General features: G+C 39.9%; 1 protein-coding gene and 1 long non-coding RNA gene across 2 annotated transcripts in view; one reads left to right on the top strand and one right to left on the bottom strand.

The window, feature by feature from the left end:
* LAMC1 (laminin subunit gamma 1) overlaps positions 1–7,154 on the bottom strand; it is a 124,481-nt gene extending 117,327 nt beyond the window's left edge. Inside the window, exon 1 of the mRNA XM_026509197.4 lies at positions 6,282–7,154. Coding sequence (XP_026364982.2) covers positions 6,282–6,696 — 415 coding nt within the window. The 5' untranslated portion in view covers positions 6,697–7,154. The remainder of the gene's footprint in view (positions 1–6,281) is intronic.
* A 217-nt stretch (positions 7,155–7,371) lies between these two features.
* LOC130544325 (uncharacterized) lies at positions 7,372–21,826 on the top strand. Its single transcript, XR_008960526.1, has 3 exons — positions 7,372–8,902; positions 9,423–9,574; positions 11,667–21,826. It is a non-coding gene; the product is annotated as an uncharacterized LOC130544325 (long non-coding RNA).
* Positions 21,827–22,088: the final 262 nt, after the last annotated feature.

Genomic DNA, 22,088 nt, shown 5'->3' on the forward strand with positions numbered 1-22,088 from the left:
CCACAAGTTCCATGAGGTCAGGGCAATGTCCTATGAATCACTACGCATCCAGGAATTAGTATGGTGCCAAGGAATGGCAAGCAATTAACTACTGGTGGCTATATTGAACTGAATTAAAAGACTAAGTCCCTGACCCCGTCTTCAAAGACTTCACGGTCAAGAAGTGGTAACAGACAAATTAAGAAACCTATAATACCACCGATGAGTGCTGTGGGAGATACCTACAGGGTGGTGTGAGTAGGACACCTAACCCACGCCTGGGAGAAGGATGGAAAGGGCAGAAGACAGAGAAACTGGGGAAGAACTCCTGAAGGTGGTGACACCTGGGAGAAGAGTTTCAAACCAAAGCAGCAGCCCTTTGAGCATGTAAGATGACAAGAGATAAATCGAGAGGTTAAAACAACCGTCCAGACCCTAAAGTACCTTGTGGACCATGCCAAGGAGTCTGGAATTTATCCTAACGGTTTGAAGAACCACTGAAGAATTTTAGCTGGGAAATGATATCATCAGATTTGCATTTTATTTATTTTTAAAGATTTTATTTATTTATTTGACAGAGACAGAGACAGCCAGGTAGAGAGGGAACACAAGCAGGGGGGGTGGGAGAGGAAGAAGCAGGCTCCCAGCGGAGGAGCCTGACGTGGGGCTCGATCCCAGAACGCCGGGATCACGCCCTGAGCTGAAGGCAGACGCTTAACGACTGCGCCACTCAGGCACCCCCAGATTTGCATTTTAGAACCATCACTCAGTCCGAAGTGTGGCTGCCTGAACACAAGGGGCAAAACGGCGGCAGAAAAGTTAGAAAGCTGTTGCAGCAATTCAGGTGAAATTCAAGGGAAGCCTACAATAAGGTAGAGATAAAGGTGAGGACTCAAGAGACACAGTGGCTGCATATAGGAGGTTAAGAGTGGCATCTTGGACAGACTGTAGTAAGGAGGGTGGGGAAGAAAGCGGTGGAGTTACAGTTGTCCGAAACTGCCTGGCCGCCAGCAGTGGATCCTATCTGCTCTACAAACAGAGTAATCTTACTAATGAGGACCTATCAAGCCTGCTTATCTTTTATGAGAGACTTGGCAAAAAACTGGTCTAGAGCCTCAGGATTTAATAGTAGTACATTCACTGAGATAGGACTTTGAGTTGCGTAAGACAGTGAAGAATGAATATAGTGTTGGACATGGCCTCTGGACACCCCAAACTGACCATGTCCAACAAATCGTTAGGACCGGAGTAAGAGCTGGCCCAGAGATACAAGTTTAGAATTTATTAATATGCAAACAGTAAATAATGCCTTGAGACTGAGAGGAATTCACTCAAGGAGAACGAGTCACATGAAAAAGAAAGGAATACAAAAATATAAGTGAAAAAGAACAGAAGGAAAGGGAGGAAAACCAAGAGTCTGGTATCTCCAATCTATGTGTACATGAACTTGCATTTTAAAGCTGGCCCGGAATAAACTAGTCATTCTTCTGAGAGATCTATTAAAGAAGCTAAGAGCTGCAGGGGCTAGTGCAATAGACTAAGGAGTCTAAAACCTACCTCTACTGTGACTTTTGGCAAATCTCACCTCCGGATCCTCATCTTTGCTTTCACTGAGTTGCGGAAATCTAATCAGTGATAAACTGGAAGTTTCATAAAGTGTAAAATGTTATAAAGGGACTCCGATTTATTATTATTACAACAGAATACGAAAATTCCATCTAATAGAGTACAAACTTCTGAAGACGCTATACACCTTTTTATCAGGTACTGCGCTATGTATTAAGTAGGTATTTTAAAAACGTTTGCAGGATATTTGGCAGTAACATGAGAATGTATGCATGGGGGAAGGAGCACATAGCAAAAGGCATATCCAACTTCCTAAAAGGATTTAGAACTGAAATAATCAAACCAACCCTCCCACGACTGTGGCCAATGGCAAAATAATGGGGGGCAGGGGGTGCTTATAGTCTCAACTTCTCTCCTAATGTGTAAACTGTTTCTCTGAATGCTTCAGAAACATGGAGAAGGTATTTACAGAAAAAGCCATGAATTGTAGAAAAGGAAAACAGCCAACAGCAACTTTATAAAACTGTATTCAACTACCGCAGGCCATTAAAGAAGAGCTCCCTAACTTCTCAAGTTGAAACCTGCAACATGTAAATCAGGCCTTTGTGAGACGAACTAAAATAGTGTCCCCTCAGGGTGTGCAAATACCACAGTGAAGTCACCAGAGCGAACTATTCCCTGACACAGTCAGAACCTACCTTGCAACGATTGTCCTGGGGGAAAAAATTGCTGTTTGTTTCATTTTAAATATACGCTGAAAGGAAGAAACAGAATAAAATGCAGTATCCTTATATATCAATTATTCTGATTTAGGATAGGTACAGCTAAAAAGGATAGATACAGCTAAAAAGTGTCATTTAATCACTGTTCCTAAAGCTTATAGAGGGAGGTTGGAAACAAATCTGGTCCTGGTGTAAATTTTAGGAGTTCCATAAACTTTGATTGAGTTGGCTTATAAGCACTTTCTTCCTTAATCTAATTGTTTTCAGAAAGGGGGAGAGCTACCTTCCTCTAAGATCCAGACCCAGCCTGCCAAGTTTCCATCCGCAGTGACTATCAAGTTAATTAAAAAGGCTGTTTAATAAAAGGCAAATCCTCAGCTACAATCTTACTATCAACTATCCCACTGATACTAATAAAACTTATTATGATTTATTATATAACACAAAAGCCAAACTTTTAAACAGCAGTTGAATAATCCATACAGAAGTCAGGAAAGAAGATCCAGAAGTTGAATGCAAAATAAGACTTCTTTTTAGAACAGGGTGCCTGGCTGAGATTCCTCTCCCCAACAGGCAGAAAATGCAATTCTTGTTCCCACAGCAACTTGAACTGATTATATCTGAGGATACATTGCACCCTGGATTACTGTATAAGGTGCTTAAGACATGGCTGCTTTCAGAATCAACACTGATTTTCCTGGCTTCTGTACAAGTAATGATAATGGTACAATGATCTAATTTGTCCTTGCCATCAGTTAAAAAATCTGCCTTACCGACTACCCCCCAAGTGGTAGCAGTTAAAACAATAACATAATTTTATATATACATGTGTATGCATGAAAAGTTTCTGGAAGGCTGCACGAGAAATTGTGAACGGTGGTCCAACTGAAGAGGAAGAGACTCCCTAGTCATTATATGTAACTGTTTTAATTCACCATGTCATGTTTTATTTTTACAAAAAAATGACCTACGATCAATGCCAAAACATGTATGTTTCTTGTAACGGCTTAAGTGCAGTCTGACTTTGCTTAAAGTGTACTGCGTTGAAAGTTCATCACCAAAAGGGAGGGGAGAAAAGAGTTGGCTAGCCCTGCTTCTTTCACACTGCTCACTTGGGAGTTTCACAGGCTCTGTAAGGGCAAAGCACAATATGCATCACTTGCTTAAGGGTATGTGAAATGTGAACTGGACGGGAGATTTAATAGATGCACAAACAGTCATGGTGCTTGAATTCATGGGAAACAGCGAGCTAGAGCCCATGGAGTAACTGCAGTTAGCAACTGAATGCCAAACATCAGAACACACAGTGATACAAAACGCAATGCCGATACGTTATAGATCCTAACCGGCACGTATGCGCACATCCTTGTCATTAAAAAAAGAAGCAGGAGAGGGGCGCCTGGGTGGCACAGCGGTTAGGCGTCTGCCTTCGGCTCAGGGCGTGATCCCGGCGTTCTGGGATCGAGCCCCACATCGGGCTCCTCCGCTATGAGCCTGCTTCTTCCTCTCCCACTCCCCCTGCTTGTGTTCCCTCTCTCGCTGGCTGTCTCTATCTCTGTCGAATAAATAAATCAAAAATCTTAAAAAAAAAAAAAAAAAGGCAGGAGAAAGGTGGCGAGGGGGGAGAGAGGAGATACTGAGAGAGGGAGAGAGAGATTGAGACATCACCCCCACGACACACAAATCTCCCTCCCCTTTTCCACCTTCTCCACCACACACAACTTCCTCTGGGACATCATTTCGGATCCAAGAAAAAGTACAATAAGTTCTAGTCAGGTTTTTAGAAATTGTCTATTTTAAAAGTCTCAAGTAAATGTTTTCACAGTTAATCACAACACTCATATGGAAACTACTTTAAATAACTTTTTTTAAACCCATAGTTTTATGAACTTCATTTATCACGAATATTCCCAAAAACTGAAGACTTTCTCAGCAAAAACAAGTCCAACCATATAACATTTTGAGAGTACAAAGTCATGTAAGAGTCCTAACTAGATGGCCTCTGAGATTTCGACCTTTAAATCACCATGACCCAAAATTAATATATCTGCTCCCCCAACAGGAACAACCTAACTTGATTGTTACTGTCTTATCTACCACATTACCTTTACCTTTGTAACAGAGAAATAAGCTTTAGTAATCTACATACCTCTGCAATCACCTGAAATAACCTTTTGCTACGTGGTGCCCACAGCAGACAACTCAGAAGGCCAAGACTGATAGCCTGACTTTTACCTAAGTAACAGATTCAGAAATTTTCAGTTGAATCTCAGACACTTTGAGACATTGAGCAAATGCTTTCCCTTTGAAATTTTTGGTACTTGAAAACAGATAAAATAAAACTTTGCAGGCATTCCAAATTCAACACAAAAACATTAATACGTCAAAATTTCCATTAAAATAATTGGATATAAATTTCAAAAATAATTTTGGCCAAGTTTAAAAATATGACACCTAAGAGCATAAAGCTATCTAAAGAGTTAAAGAGTATTCCCATGAAGTCTTAGAAGACCCTAGGTCTCTTGCTGCGTCTTAGAAAGGCACCTGTTCCAACATACTGCTGGTTCTAGGCATTTCCAATACCTTCAAAACACCAAAGTACAGTTCACTGCTTCCATCTCTGAAAAAGAGGTGCCTCAGGGTTTCACTTTATGAACTTATTTTCCAAAAATCCATCTTCCTAATAACTTCTCTAGAAATAAAATGGTATTACAAAGGTGCTAAACATTGCTTTTCTAAAACTTACTCCACACACAGTAATTTAACTACTTTTCAAAGTACTTTTTGTAAGTTATATTCCTTCTCTGGAATCTTGACACTACATAAAGTTTAATGTACCAGAGAGCAGTGGAAAGAAAAATGCAAAACCATGACCAGAAGAACTATTTGCCTATAAAACATTCCTTTCAAAAACCCTCAAATAATATTAGCCTTATAGAATGATCTGGCTTTGACTGGCTTGGGCCCTCTGTTCTCCCTGAAAGTTTATTACTACCAGCTACCAGTAAAATCAATTCTTCCAATGCAATGGGGACTGCAGCTCTACAAATCAGAGGCCAGTTTCTCACACTTACTTTACTCTGTTGAACACAATAATGAATTATTCTGCTTGTTTATATATTTCAATGATGAAGAAAAACTTACTTAGACCAAACATGATTTTTGATACCCTAGGATAAACATGTCCATCCTCATCCACCACCCAGCAACAAAGTTTTCTATACATCCTTTTCCTGATGTTTTTAAAAGGTCATTCATACATGTTTCTACACTTGTTCTGAATCAAAGTAAAAGGAAAGACAGTAAGGAGAGCCTTTTTACCCAGGGACCAAACTGTGGCCAGAAATTACAGTGAGTGCACACTTTCTTTTGTTTTCTGTTCCAGGAGTAGCAGTGAAATAGCTTTGTGGCCGTTAATTAAGTCTGAACAACTCTAAAGAACAGTAACTTTAAAAGTGAATTTCTATTTTAATTACACATAGGCCACACCGGTAGTAAAAGCATTCACTTCCTTCAAATTCCCTTCACTAGAGACCCTTTGCTCTCTAGTTTATTCAACAGAGCAAACAGCAATCACGCTCAATCCTGGAGAGAGAAGCATTTAAACAAGACGAAAGTCCTGAAGGTGGACCTTCCTATCTCTGATCCAAGAACGCTCTGTGATGACCCTGCGAGGAGGGAGAAAAGCGAGAATGGGGTTTTCTGATTAAGGCTTCCGAAAAAAAGGGACAAAAGCAGCCCAAATAGCCAATTACCAAGGGATCGAAAATCTGGTTAAGTTAGAAAGAACAGAAAAGCAAACAGAGATGCCAGCGCGAGGTATCCTGACCCTCGCGGAATGTTAAGTGCTAGATCTAGTTTAGAAGTTGGAGAAGGGACTGTGTGGCCCATGCTGGGGAGCAGAGAGCCAGCACGCGGCTGTTTGGGCCCCGCAGGCTAGGCCAGGAGGTGAAGATGGCCAGGGAGCTGGGCTGCTGGCGAGCAAGCAGCAGGAACAGGGCTGTCACCGCTTACCCAGGTGCAGCGTGAGGTTGATGGAGTTGGGGTACTGCACCCCGGCCAGCATGGTCTGGCTTTGCCACCAGGTGGTGTCGGCCTGGTTGTTGTAGTCGGTCAAGAAGGCTGCCCCGTGCTGCAGGTGGGGCTGCCCGGCGTCGCACAGGTGACAGGACTTGGTGACCCCGGTCACCCCGGTCTGCACACAGTACTCCTCGGGCGGAGCCCCGCACGTGTTGGTGGCCACCACGGTCACGTTGAAGGCGGCGTTGACGAACTCGGGCATGCAGCGCTGCGACCGCCCGCCCTCGTCCGTGCACTCGTCCATGGCTGCCCGGGCGCAGCCGGCCGCAGCAGCCGCCAACACCGCCAACACCGGCCAGAGCCGCCCCTGGGGCCGCAGCGCAGGCGCGGCCCGCTCGCTGCCCCTCATCCCGCCGCCCGCGCGCTGGGCCACGGCGAAGGCAAGGGTGCGGGCGCGTTCCTCTAGCCCAGCGGTGTCCCGGGTTGGCCGCTCCGCGGGCTGAGCCTCGGGGCCCAGGGGCCGGACTCTCGGGGAGGGTGGTGGCGGCGGCTCGTATTGGAGAGACGGGCTAGTGGGCGCCGCTGGCGACGACCGCGCGGCTCGCTGACCACTGCCCGGCTCACCGCCTCCGCGCCTCCCTCACCCACCCGGGACACAGCCCGCACTCGGCGCCGACCCCCGACTTCCGAGCGCGGGCCCGAGAGCGCGCCCCCGGGGAGGAAGGAGCAGGGGGTGGGGTCGGCAGGGTGGGGTGGGGTCTGGCGGAGGAGAAAGCCCAGCCCCGGCCTCCTCTCAACAGCTCCCGCGGCCCCCGTAGCTGCTCCCCCGCCCTTCTCGCGCAGTGGACTGCGCGTCCGCCCGGGCGACTCGCTGTGGCGGCGGTGGCGGCAGCGGGGGCGGCGGCATCTCGCGCTCGGGCCCGCGGCGCGGGATCGGCGGGGGAGGGGCCTTGAGGGGCGCGAGGGGTGGGCGGGGAGTGAGGAAAGGGGAGGAGGAGCGGGGACTGGGAGGGGGAAGAGGGAAGGGGGAGGCGGAGGGAGAGCGGGGGAGGGGAGGGGCGGCGGGGCGGTGCATGCTGGGAGGGAAGAGGAGGCTGAGGAGAGCCAGCGCCCTGCGGGAGTTGCACGCCGGGTCTCGGGGCTCCGCGTCCCCGGAGGGCTCCGATTGGGGGAAGGGGTAATGGAGGGAGCCTTAAAGGGGCGACGTTGGGTCGATGAGGTCACTTGGAATCGGCCTTTGTGCCCCGCGCTAACCTGGGCCGCGGCAGCGCGGATCTCCGCCCCACCAGGTGTCGGTAGTTGCGTCCAGCCGGCCGCGCCCTGGGGCCGGGACCCGAGGGACCTGATGGTGGGAGCTGCCCGCAGGCTCCTCGGCCCCGCCGGCCGCCCCGGGAAGGCCCCCTGCTGCGCGGGGCGGGGCTCTAACCTTTTCCAAGGAGGGGTCCCGGGGTGTCCAGGGGACTGACACGGTCCCCGGAGAATTAAGGGTCTTGGTCTCAGCATCAAAATGAATTTTCTGAAGCAATTTCCTGCCTCTAAATTAAAGTGTAACCCGTCGTTTAACAGGGGCAGAGAAGGAAGTGAAAGGGCTGGGAATGGAATGACATTTTTCCCCTGGGTAGACAGACCCACTGCGAAATTCTTCCACTGTGTTGTTTATGTTCCCCATCTTGCCTTTAAAAGACTCGAAATTATCTGGATCTGACATCCTCCTTTTCGGGCCTGCTGAGTCACGGAATATTCTCTGTGCCAGAATGACTCAGTTCACAGAACCTGAGCCAGAAGATCATGAGTTTTAGTCTCAGATCAGAACCTGGGCACTTACCCAGTGCTGATAGGACAAGCAAGGATCGGGAAAGCAGGCTGCTGTGAAACTGGATGGCCCGGGATCGGTGGTTTTAAACATTTGGAGCCTCTAGGCAAAGTGGATGCAACTACTGGGTGCTCATTAGACAGATTTTTTTTTTAACTTTTCCAAATCTTAATAGTACAGTGAGAATAATAAATACATGCCCCCCCCCCCGAAAAAAACCCAACCCCACAAAAAGAAACAAAAAAAAACCCATACCTGGGTTTGGATTCAGTAGTTCCGTTTAGAGTGGGGATCTGAAATAATGAAGTAAGTGAATGTTAGGTTACTATGGCTGGGGTCAGTGTTAGCTCCAGAAGGACTTAAAGGATAATGGTCGGGGGCGGGGGGTGCCAAAATGCTGAGTTTGCTTAGCAGATGCACGGATCACTTGTATTGTTCATTTATTTGATGAGATGGGTGAAGATGATGCATTACTAACTTTGGCACCTCCACTTTGGAAGAAGAAAGTTGTGGGACTGTGGGTAACAGTATTTTAATTCTTTCGTATTTGAGTTGAAGCAAAATAAATATATTTATTTATACCTAGAGAGGATGATATTTTTTCTCAGTCTTTCATTGTACTTGAGAACGAAGGCATATAGGATGAAGATAAGAATGTTAGTTGTAAATAAAACTACAGATGTTTTTAATAAATATATTTAAGTAAACATATTAATGCATTTGCCCTTAGAAATTTTCTTAGATATTGGCAAACCAAGTGGTGGAGCTCCTTTTGTTTTCTACCAAGTAAAACCAGAGAAAGGTAAGGAAACCCCAAAGTTTGCAAAATCAAAGTAAATCTTCATTGTCACTGCTCCCTTTTGGATTTTAATGGTCAAGGGTAACTTTATTACTTCTGACCCATAATTTCATTTCCAGAACGTCATCTGATATTTGTAAAGCACATAAAGAGACTTTGAATTAATTTCTAAATTCTGTTGCTCATGGGAATGTGACAAGGAAATACCTATCTTGGATAGAGGTAAAATGTAACTGGGCCCAGGCCATATGCTTGATTAAAAAAAAATTAACAAAACAAAACTTTTTCTCCAATGTTTGAATCCTGATTCAAACAAAACAAAGGTTAAAACAAAAATTTTAAGACCATTTGGAGAATTTAATGCTAATTAGATATTTTGTGACAACAAATTAAGTATTTTAGGTACCTGGAGATTTTACTGTTTACTACATAGACGGTATTTTTTAAATAAAGTGAAAGTGTGTGAGATTTTCTTTTACTTAAGGTTACCCTATGGGTTTTTGTTGTTTTTCTTTTTTTTCAGGGTTGGGGGGTGTCAGGGGAGGCAAATGGAGAGGGAGAGAGAATCCTAAGTCCATCAGGGAGCTCAGCGTGGGGCTCGATCTCACAACCCCAAGATCATGACCTGAGCGGAACTCAAGAGCTTAACCGTCTGAGCCACCCAGGCACTCGAAGGTGACCCTGTTTTTTTAAATAAAAATTCCATGGCCCTTTAATAATACATGTTCTTAACTGCTTACAAACTACATTATCTAGTTAACAGATGTGGTGTTTAGAAGAAAAATGTGAAGGTATGAGAGAAATGGTTTCAGACCCCTTAAAAAAATGATATTAGGGCTCAACCACCAGGGTCTCTATGCAGCAAGAAAGGTAGAGTGAGAGGATGTAGTTGTTTATAATACAGACAAAAGAGTTCCAAAATTTTTTTTAAAATCCCACTTACAACTCCAAAGAAAAGAGATTTCCCCCTATCAGGATCTATCTAAACAATTTCAAGGAAGGTTGCTGATTTTCCTGGCTTGGGTCACCTGCAAATCCCTGGGCATACCCACCCCTGGCCAGTTGAATAGAGTAATGCCACTAAAGCAGCCCACCAGAAAGCCAGGGAGTTTGGGAAAAGCAGTTCTTCAAGGAAGGCGATTGCTGTCGCCAGAAGGGGGCAGGTTACAAGGTAGAAAAATACAATAGATGTCTACTGCATCCAAATTGAGAATGTGTGATAGTTAGAAAAATAAAGGGTTATATTGACCTTTTAACATCGAAACTTTGCCCTTTTAAAAAATCTTCTGTAATTACCAGTGTGTCCATTTTCCCATTCCTTAGTTTTTGCTGCCTTCACTTCCCTGTTTTTTACCAAGCCTAAGCACCACCAATATATCTTTTATATTTAAAATGCAATCTAAATATAAGTTAACTACCAAAATAATGATGTTAGCCTATATTTACCTTCTGTCTTATGGTTTTCAAAGTGTAATAACTCTGAAGCAGGAGATATTAACTATGTGGAGTTGATGAAACTAAGACTTGAAAAGATTAAGTGATCTCTAGCAAGCAGCAAGATCAAGACTGGAGTCTGCATTTTCTGGTTCCCTATCCAGTGCTGTTTCCTTTTCTGCTGTGTAAAGGTCATGGTCGAGTGTAAAGAAGAGCTGCCTCAAACTTCCAAGGTTTTTAGGTTATCAAATAGGAATTCTAAATTAGATGAAAATTAATGTGATACTGGAAGAGAATTAACAATATCCCTCTTCAAAGTTACACTAACTACACACGATCCTTTGTGTTGGGTTTATAGATCCTTCCTGGGTCCTTGGTACAAGTCCAAGCATAACAAGATAACATATCTTTTGTGGCCATGTTCAGGTAAAGACAGGATTCCTCTTGTATGAGGTAAAGCCCTTCCTTCCCACCCAGTTCCATGTACCCAATTTAAACCATCTTTATATTATGATGCTAGTTTAAAAAGTAAGAGGAAAGGACACATGTCATAATTCATAAAATTTAAAATCGAACTTTATTACAAAGACAATAAAAAGGGAAATATTTCCCAAAATGAGGAGCAAAGCCCCAATCCCTCCCAACCCAAAATCTTCCCATCAAAGGAATAAAGAACTTCACATCTCAAAAATTGTATTATTCTACTAACCAGATGTGGACTACATCCCACCATATAGAACAGAAAGATAAATAATCTTTTACATGCAGATGACATGGTTTTATTATGGGAATTCAGAATATCCTTAATAAGTTGTTGACCTTGACTGGTTAAATACTGTCAGAAAGGGTACAGCATTGACTGTAGTTAATTATATTGTATCACATATTTGAAAGTTGCTAGGAGAGTAGGTCTTAAAAGTTCTCATCACAAGGAAAAAAAGTTAACTATGAATGGTGATGGATGTTAACCAGATTATTGTGGTGACCAGTTTGCAGTATATATGAATATCAAATCATTATGTTGTACCCCTGAAACTAATATAATGTTATAGTCAATTATACCACAATTTTTAAAAATCAACTCTAAAAGAAAAAGAAAGGATATTTCTTTCAAAACCAAAGTTATTATTAGTAGTTTTCTCCCAACATCTGATTGCCTTGTAGTTCATTACCATAATTATTCAACTACTTAGATATATATTGCAACAGTTGTTTGGTTTTTTTTTTTTTTTTTTTTGGAGGATGTGCCTGAAAATTATATTGTTTAAAATTAGAAGTTCACACCTTTTTGAGCAAGATTTTTTAAAAAAGATTTTATTTATTTATTTGTCAGCGAGAGAAAGAGAGAGAGAGAGAGAACACAAGCAGGAGGAGCAGCAGGCAGAGGGAGAAGCAGGCTCCCCACCAGGCAAGGAGTCCGATACGGGACGTCATCCCAGGACTCTTGGATCATGACCTCAGCCGAAGGCAGATGCTTAACCAACTGAGCCACCCAGGCAACTGGAGCAAGATTTTGGGAGGGAGGGGCTGTTATAATACAGCTTTACAATTTTTTCTGGTTGTAATTGTTGTGGTCCTGGCCCAGAACTCAAGCGCCTGCATCTCCAGTTTATATATGTATTTGAACAAACGATAAATTAATTTTCCTCCCACACAAATTTTATTTATCATAACAACCAAATTAAAAGCAAGATTTTTTAAAAATTCACTCATAATTCTGCTATGCTAAAGTGACTGTCATCTATCAGAATTCCTTCTCCTAGCCCCTATCATTCTACCGTCCTAATAGACATCCGTTACTGAAGTACAATCTACATACCAAAAACAATGCACAAATTCCAAGGGCTCATATCACAAAGTGCAAACACTTCCATAATTACTACTCGGGTCCAGAAACAGAATATTGCCCTAACCCAAAAGCCCTATCATGTCCCTCAACAATCAGGACCCCTCCCTTCTCCCCATACGTGACATCTATCCTTACTTCTGTCTCCCACAGATTAGATTAGTTTTGCTCATTTTTGAATGCTATTTAAATGAAATCACACAGTTTGTATTTTGTGTGTGGATGGCATCTTTTGATCAATATTATGTTTTTGATATGCATCTGTAGTGGTGTATGTAGCAATAGTTCATTATTTTTCTTTATTGCATGGTATTCTGTTATATAAATACACTGTGCTTGTTTATTCATTCTACTGCTGGTGGACATTTCAGTCATTTCCAGTTTCCAGCTATTAGGAATAATATTACCTGTTACTACCAAAATTCTCACTTGTCGTATGAAAATATATGTAATTATGTATATACACATTTAAGGGTATCTAGTCGGAATGGGTACTATGCTGAGTCATAGGGGTAGGGGTAGGCATATTCAAATTTGGTAGATATTCCCAAAGTGTTTTCCAAACTAGTTGTACCAATATTCTCTCCTACAACTGTGTAGGAGAGTTGTGGTTACACCACCTCCTCACAAACACTTGGTATTGTCAGCATTTTTAATCTTCACCATCCTAGGCTAACATTATCATGACATTGCTGCTGAACTCCGGGGCTTCTCACTCCAGTGTGTATGGACATGTGTGTATGTTATATGTGTGTATGTTTTATATATATGGTAAATTGTGTCACTGACTGTAGTATTGAATTGTGGCTTTATTTTCTTAATTACTAATTAGACTAACATCATTTTCATATTTTTTTTAACCATTTAGGAATTCTCTTTTGTGCCTTTTCACTTTTTTTGCTCATTTTTCTTTGAGTCGACTGTCTTTTTCTTAATCATATGTACGTATTCTTCATACATTTTGGACATAGGCCCCCTTTCTGGTTTTATGTATTGTAAATATCTTCTTTCACCTTGTCTTTTCCCTCTTTAATAGTGTCTCTCGTTTTTTAAACTTTAATTTATGGAAAAATTCAAACATAAATAAAAGTGGAGAAAAATGTGCAATAAAACCCCAGTTTCAAAAAAAGATTCACAACCCATCTTGTTTCAGCTATGCTGTCATTTCTCCTCCACCTCACTCCTTCCCATCACCACTTAATTATTTTGAAGCAAAATCACAGATATTTTACCATTTCATTTAATGCTATCCTTTGAGGAAAGACATTCCTCATTTAAATGTAATCTAGTTTTGAACTTTAAGGCTAGTGCTATTTCTATTCTTATTTAAAATCTTTAAGGTTATGAGCATATCCTCCTGTGCTGTGATTTGGAAATTTTGTTTTGTCTTTCACATTTAAATCTTTAATCCACCTAGAATTGATTTTTGTGTATGGTATGAGGTAGAGATCAAAATATATTTTTCCATTTGGCTACCCTACTACTAAATCACCATTATTGAAGAGACTATTCTTTCCCCCATTACTCTGCAGGATGAGCTTTGTCACCAAACACCCAAGTCGTCTATTTCAAACATTTGTATTCTGTTTTATTGTAGCTTTATAATAAGTCTTGATATCCACTAGGGTAGGTTCTCCATTTTTTTTCCCTTAAAGACCATGGGGATTATTCTTGGCCCTTTGCACTTCCATATAAATTTAGAATTGGCTTCTCAATTTCTACCAAGAAAATTTACCCAGAATTTTGTTTGTGATTGCATTCAATCTCTGTATTAATTTGGGAAGAAGTAACATCTACGTGACACTGAGTCTTCCATCCCTCAATATCTACATATAATATAGATCTAGGTGTAGATACATAGGTATATGTCTCCATTTCTCAGGTCTTCTTTAGATTATCACAGCAATCTTTTATCATTTTCTGTGTAGAAATTTGTACATTTTTAAATATTTTGCTAGGTATTTGCTTTTTTATCCTATTGTTTGTTATTACAATATAAAAATAGAACTGCTTTTCTTATTTTGGTTTTACATCCAGCAATCCAACAACCTTACTAAGTTCACTTTTATTTCCAATAGTTTGTAAATCCTTTTATATTTTCCATCTGCAACATCAGGTCATTTGTGTATACTAACAGTTTCATTTCTTATTTTCCTTTTATTAAAAGGAAATTTTATTTTTATTAGAAGGAATCCTTTTATTAAAAGGAATTTTCCTTCTCTACTTGCGCTGGTTAGAACGTCTAGTATGATGTTGAATAGAAATGGTGATAGTGGATATCTTTGTCTTGTTCCTGATCTCAGGGGAAAGTTTCAACATTTCACAAGTACAATGTTTGTTGTACATTTTCTACGTTTACCTTTTATCAGATTAAGGAATTTCCTTTATATTACTAGTTTGATGAGAGGTTTTTATTTTCAAATTATGAATGAATGTTGGAATTTGTCATGATTTTTCTCAGCTATTGAAATGCTCATGACTTTTCTATTATCCATACTACATATTATTAGTTTGTTAATGTGATGAGTTATATTCATTAATTATTAAATGCTAAACCAACCTGGTATTCCTGAAAGAAACCTAGTTTTATTGTGTTATTATCTTTTTATCTTACACTGAATTTAGTTTCTAATATTATATTTATGATTTTTAAACCTATGTTAATGAGAAATTGCCCTCTTATATGCTCCCCCCCTTTTTTTTACATCCTGTCAGGTTTAGTACCAAGATTATGCTGGCTTTCCAAAACAAGTTGGGAGGCATCCTATTTTTTATTCTCTGGAAAAATTATTTTAAGCATTATTTCATCTTTAAATGCTTGAAATCATTCACCAGTGAAGCCATTTGGTTCTGGTTTTAGTTCTTTTGTTTGTTTTGGTTTTGGTTTTTAGTGGTGGGGGGAGTAGAAGAGGAGAAGATGTTTTAAGAGCAGATTCCATTTTTAAAGTAAATATAGAACTATTTAAATGTTCTATTTCTTCTATAGTCAGTTTTAGTAACTTGTATTTTTCAAGGAATTTGTCAACCTCATCTAAATTTCAAATTTATTGGCATGGAGTTACTCATAATAACTTCTTATTCTCTTTTTAATGATGGCAGGAACTTCATTCCTAAAATTGGTATTTTTTTCTGTTTTTACTTACTAGTTTTATTAGTTTAACTAATTGTTACAAATTACCAGCTTTTTGCTTTTTAATTTTTTTTATTATTTGTTTACTATGGTGCTCATTTCTGCTTTTCATTATATCTTCTTCCTTTGAGTTTGATATCCTATTCTAATTTCATGAGTCAAATCTCAGATAATTAATTTCAGCCATTTTCCCCATAATATGTGTGTTTAAGGCACAAATTTCCCTCTAAACACCACTTTAGCTACAGTCCATGAGTTTTGATGTGCCATACCACCATTATTATTATTAAATTCAAAATATTTTCTAATTTCTGTTCAGAGTCTACTTTGGCCCATTGGTTATTAAAAGTGTGTTGCTTAATTTCCAAACATTTGGAGATTTTCTAGTTATCTTTGGTATTATACTGTTTGTTGTCATATCGTTGTTTAAAATTGAATAACTGAGACCTAGGAAATGTACTCTTAATTACTGTGATGGTCTTGCTTGGATCATGGAGTCTGCCCTTAGCTGTACATTAGGAAGGTGAGAAAAAGGACTTTGTGGTTTGAGCAAATTGAAAAGGAGGGCAGGGCACCAGCACCTCTCTGACCCAGGACACTGAGGTTACATTGCAGGAGCAGCAATGGTCTTTCAATACTGACCCCTTGAGGCTGAGTAACAACCCCTGGGTTCCTGCATTTACCATGACATAGGGACACAGAAAAGGAAAAACATTTTCATAATAAGCAAGACAATCTTTGGAGTCATATTACTACTAAAAATATGTGACCTTAAGTTATTCTCAAGACTGGCTAAACAGGCTATAGCGTTTTCATTTGATATCATATTTCACTTGATATTTAGGAGGTATGAATATAATTTAGTTTCTGTAAAATGATTATTATATCTATTGCTAATATTTACTCAGCACCTACTATGTGCCAGGGACCTTTCTAATTATTTTGCCTCTATAATTTCAATTAGTTCTCATGTCTATTATTATCCCCATTTTCAAATGAAGAAATGAAGTCACTGTGATATTAAGTAACTTGCCCAAGGTTATTCAGCTGGTAGTGGAGACTGGATTTAAACTGTGGATGTCTGACCCTACAGTCAATGCTCCTACCCACTGTGGATAATAATAACAAGCTTATTTGGAGTTTCCTAGGTAGCAATGACATTTTAAGTGCTCAGTGCATATTAACTCATTTAATCTTTGCAATAACTCTATAAGTAGGTATTTTTACTATCATTCCATTTTATACGGATGGCTCAGTAACTTGCCAAAGACCACAAAGCTAGTAAGTGGCAGAGCTGAGACTCAAACATGCACAGTCTGGCTGCAGAGTCTTTGTCTTCACTGTTATATAATACTGCTTCCCAAACGATATTGACTTATCAAAGACACAGCCAGTCAGAAACATGAATCGTCATTTTTCCAAAGAAGACATCCAAATGGCCAACAGACACATGCAAAGATGCTCAATATCACTGATCATCAGGGAAATCCAAATCAAAACTACAATGAGATATCACCCCACACCTGTCAAAATGGCTAAAATTAACAACAAAAGAAACAACAGGTGTTGGCTAGGATTCGGAGAAAGGGGAACGCTCTTACACTGTTGTTGGAAATGCAGACTGGTGCAACCACTCTGGAAAACAGTATGGAGGTTCTTCAAAATGTTAAAAATAAAAATACCCTATGATCCAGCAATTGTGCTACTGGGTATTTACCCAGAGAATACAAAAAGATGAATTCAAAGGGATACATGCACCTCAGTGTTTATGGCAGCATTATCTACAATAGCCAAATTATGGCAACAGGCCAAGTGCCCATCAATTGATAAATGGATAAAGATGATTTGTACACACACACACACACACACACACACACACACTGGCATATTACTCAGCCATTAAAAAGAACAAAACCTTGCCATTTGCAAGGACATGGATGAAGCTACAGAGTATTATGCTAAGTGAAATAAGTCAGAGAAAGACAAGTACCACATGATTTCACTCATACGTGGAGTTTAAGAAACAAAACAAATGAGCAGAGGGAACAAAGAGAGAGAGGGAGGCAAACCAAGAAATAGACTCTTAACTATAGAGAACAAACTGATGGTTACGGTGGCAGGGACGGGAATGAGTTAAATAGATGATGGAGATTAAGCAGTGCACTTGTGATGAGCACTGGGTGTTCAATGGAACTGATGAATCACTATACTGTACACCTGCAACTCATATAATACTGTATGTTAACTAACTGGAATTTGAATAAATACTTAACAAAAAACAACAGCAAAGATACAGCCAGTGTCAGATACACCAGTTCACATATTTTATCAAATTAACGTTCACCTAGATTTGGCAATTATGTCAGGGATGACGAGACATTTATTTCTGAATGGACGCTTTGCTCATAAGTAAGGTCTTCACAAAGTTCTTTCCAACTTTTTAAATTTAAAAACACAATTTATAGGCATAATAGAAATAACCTGCAAAAATAATGTTTAGGACAAAAATCACTATGCAAAAATACACGTTATATTTTCAGTTTGAATTCTATAGCAAAAAGCAATGAGTATTACAGCTAAGATCGGCTGAGGGAAAGAAAACTTCAGTTTGCTGAAGTCATGCACACAGGTTATTTTTTCCACAGTTGCAACCCGAATTATTAAAGTTTAGAAGTTAAACGTTAATGTTAAACCACTCAAGGGCTTCATAAATATGCTGTAGTGACAAGGTTTATTCAGTGTTAGCTCCACATGAAGGGAAAAAGGGTCCATTTCCTTCCAAGTCCGGAGACAGGGTCAGCTAATAACCCACTAAGCTTAATGACAGCAAAGCCAAACAATCTGCTTGTGTCCCACACATTACATTTTTTTAACTGTCCAGTAAACTCTAGGGTAATTGAAGTCCTTCACTTGCTTTTATTGTGTGCCACAGTTGAAGTATAGGGCTTTAAATCCTTTCTCCAATCATATCTGACTGAAGTAATATTAGTTTTCTACTAACCTTTCACCTTTGATCTTCAGGATATGTTCACTATACCCATTTGTTAATCATACAGGATATGCTTTTCCAAAGCAAGAATGGATACTGCCTCAAACTGATTTTACAGAAAAGTCATTCCAGGAAGTAATTTGACATCAGTCTCAAGTGAATACAAGAATGACATTTTCTTTCAAAGATCTGGATGATCTTTTGGACGTCCATTGCATGCATGTCAGTAGAACTTTTTAGGCATAAGGCATCCTTGTTTTGTTTTTAATAGCATGTGAACATTTGTGCTAATGGAAGCATTGATCACTTATTCTGGAATGAGTTGTGGAAAGGACAGTCTGAACAGAAAGGACTCCTATGACATCGCTGCAGTTTTAGCAAGGAAAATACTCCAGGCTTTATTTAAAGCAGGAATAAATATAATCACTACATAAGGCAAGTAAGCAAAAATATTCCATATGGCTTCCTAAGCAGAAAAGGAAAATAACCACTTCCAAAGAATTCTTCCCAGTATGTCCCAAAATGAAGGTCAAAGCAAATTGTTAAAGTCTGAGAAATAAAGACCAGCAGAATGTTAAAAAAAAAAAAAAAAAAAAAAAAGTAACACACTCCAGAAATTGGCACCATGGCAACAGTCAGAAATGCTTCAAGAAAAAAAAGTCTTTAAATAATTTTTATGGACTGAATGTAGACCTCAAAATTCATATGTTAAAGCCTTAACTCCCAATATGATGGTACTTGGGGATGGGGCTTTTGGGAAATAATTGGGGTTAGATGAGGTCATGAGGGTGGGGCTCTGGTCTGATGAGAGTAGTGCCCCTATAAGAATAGACACCAGAGAGCAAGCTCACTCTCCCGCTCTCTCGCTCTCTCTCCCTCTCACTCGCTCTCTCTGCCATGTGAGGACACAGCAGGAAGGTGGCTGACTGCGAGCATGGCCAACACCCTGATCTTGGACTTCTGAGCCTCTGAAACTGTGAGAAAATAAATTTCTGTTGTTTGAGCCACCCAGCTGACCTAATATAGTTGTTAAAAACTATCTTTAGTTTGTTTCAGTAGACATAGAGTTAAATTTCCTATATCTCAGAAATTGTGACTCTGTGTATGTGCTGAAAATGAGCCTGCTTTTTCTTAATCAGTTGTGGAACCTAAAAATAAGAATACATTATATCTTAATAGGCCCAAATTTGTCACAATCTAATATTCACTCATGTCTAACATATACCAATAAAAGCAACAATTTAGTAACCCAGTAAAGTTCCTGTAGTCAGAGCAAGATGCCAAAATCCTATTTGCCTACAGCTCTGAGCTATGTTTCAGCTCTGAAATCTTGTGGTTTATTTAAAATTTAATTTCAAAAATGTTAAGAATGGATTTCCTTCACTCAGAATGTATAACATCTGAACATTCTCATGGAAGTAAGGTGTAAGAACTGAGAATTATAATACTTTTCCCTCATTTTGTGCAGAGCGTCATTTTAATTAACAGGACAGCTTTACGTTATTTTCAAATACTGGAGTATTTCTTATTCTGGAATCCCCATCTTGGATAGCTCCTTACGAAAACATCATATCAATATCAGTTGAGTGCATGAAAGAATCATTGTCATCAGGCTGCCTCCCCGAGCAGTCTTATCCCCTCATCTGAGATATATAATTACATAGCAGCATGGGAGCTACGGAAAAGTCCAATGTGCTTCCTCTGCTGTGTCACAACAGCCAAGGAAAGAGTCCTTCTTAGCACAGGCAGAGTCAAGGCAATGGCCAGCAACACACAAAGAATAAATCCACTTGTGTGCCTGATTGCATTCATACAAGATGGGTCACCTGAAGTTAAAAGCCAAGACTGTTTTTGTTTTTGCTTCATTTTAAATATTAATACTAATGAGAGGTGAGAGGGTGTAAGAAAAAAAAGTAAAGATAAGTTAGATCTTAACATTAACTAATTTGTAATGAATAAATGCAGTTTACTTTAGGTTTTTGCAAGTTTTAAATATATTTAAAAGGACCTTAGAAAAACAATTTTCTCCTCCATGGATTGTTTTTAAGGTGTCTTACACATAACATGGGGTCATTAAATGTAATTGACTGAGTTGTTGGAAAAAATGCATGGTGGGATGGAGCCCAACAAAACTAAGACAATGAACACAAGCTACTTATACCTCTGACCCAAGCCCTGGATGCCAGCCCCAAAGGTCATTTCTAGCTTAAGGCAAAGCCAGGAATCCATTCCAATTATCTGTCTGCTGAGCTTTTCTCCCATCCATCTTTCACTCTTGTAGGCTAACTCTTGCCAATCCTTTAATTATTATTACTTAAATAAGTGATCTGCATTTGCAGAAGGCTAGGCACCAGGAGGGTTAAGGTTGTGAGGGGAGGCAAGAGTTTCAAAACAGAGCTCATAGTTTTAATTCTAAGTGATTTTATAATTCAGTTGAGAAGACATGTATGTAAATGTTAAAATTACTGAAGAATGTACACAAAATAACACAAAATTTTGAATATTATGTAATTCAGATACATACATGCATAAGAATTAATATGCAAAGAACCTCCTTCCCCAATAAAAGAGTGAATAAATGAGCCATGGATTAGAATTTTAAAGGTTGCAAGGGCTGACATAAAAGAAGAGAAAGAGCACTGAAAGTTAAAATATGCACTGATAAAACATTTCAGAATGTATTGAAATTCATAGTTGCTTGAATATATATGAGCTAGCTGTTGGCTATTTATTCAAGAAACACCTATTGAGCACCTACTAGTTTCCAAGTACTCATTCATTCATTCATTTATTCAACAAATATTTGGTACTGCCTGTTGTGTGTCAGAAGCTGAAAATATAGCAGTGAACAGGCAAGACAGGGCTATTCCCTGAACACACTTGAAACCCAAGGGGAGGTGTGATATTGTGATTTATATGTATGTATGAATGTATGTATGTATGTATGTATGTATGAATGAATGTATGAATGTATGTGTTTGGTCATTCAGATGGCCAAAATATATTTTTCATATATATCTGGTCTTATTTAAGCATGGAAATTATAAGATCATATTTGCAAATTTTAAAACATCTTCCTCTTATTGTAGATGAAAAATGAATCACAAAGGAAGGTGGTGGCTACCATCCCAACAAGAGATAGACAATGAGGGATAAGGGGATGGAGAAACATGGCAAACTCAATATACTTGGGAAGCAGAATAAGTTTCTCCTAGATATTCTTGAGATAAGATGATTAAGAAGACGATAAAAAAGGTAACTCCAGATCCTGAATTGAGTGACTGTTAACAGTGATGTCATTCAGTGAGATAAGAAATACTGAAGGAGGGGCGCCTGGGTGGCACAGCGGTTAAGCGTCTGCCTTCGGCTCACGGCGTGATCCCGGCGTTATGGGATCGAGCCCCACATCAGGCTCCTCTGCTATGAGCCTGCTTCTTCCTCTCCCACTCCCCCTGCTTGTGTTCCCTCTCTCGCTGGCTGTCTCTATCTCTGTCAAATAAATAAATAAAATCTTTAAAAAAAAAAAAACAGAAATACTGAAGGAGAACAGGTTTGCGGGTAAAGTTTGAAGATACTGAGTTCAATTTCCACAAGTTCAGTTTGGTCATAACACTGTGTTAGATGCAAAACAGGCATTGCATCTGACCTTGAGGGTTCATAGTATAGGAGAAAAATAATTAACACATTATCATAATTTAGCATAACGAAAGGCTAAACAGAGATACACAGAACACTGAATTAGTCAGGATAGGTGAGGTTACACTGTGGTAATGAATGAGCACCAAATCTC

This window comes from Ursus arctos, unplaced genomic scaffold (genome assembly GCF_023065955.2).
Source record: "Ursus arctos isolate Adak ecotype North America unplaced genomic scaffold, UrsArc2.0 scaffold_2, whole genome shotgun sequence".
NCBI lineage: Eukaryota > Metazoa > Chordata > Mammalia > Carnivora > Ursidae > Ursus > Ursus arctos.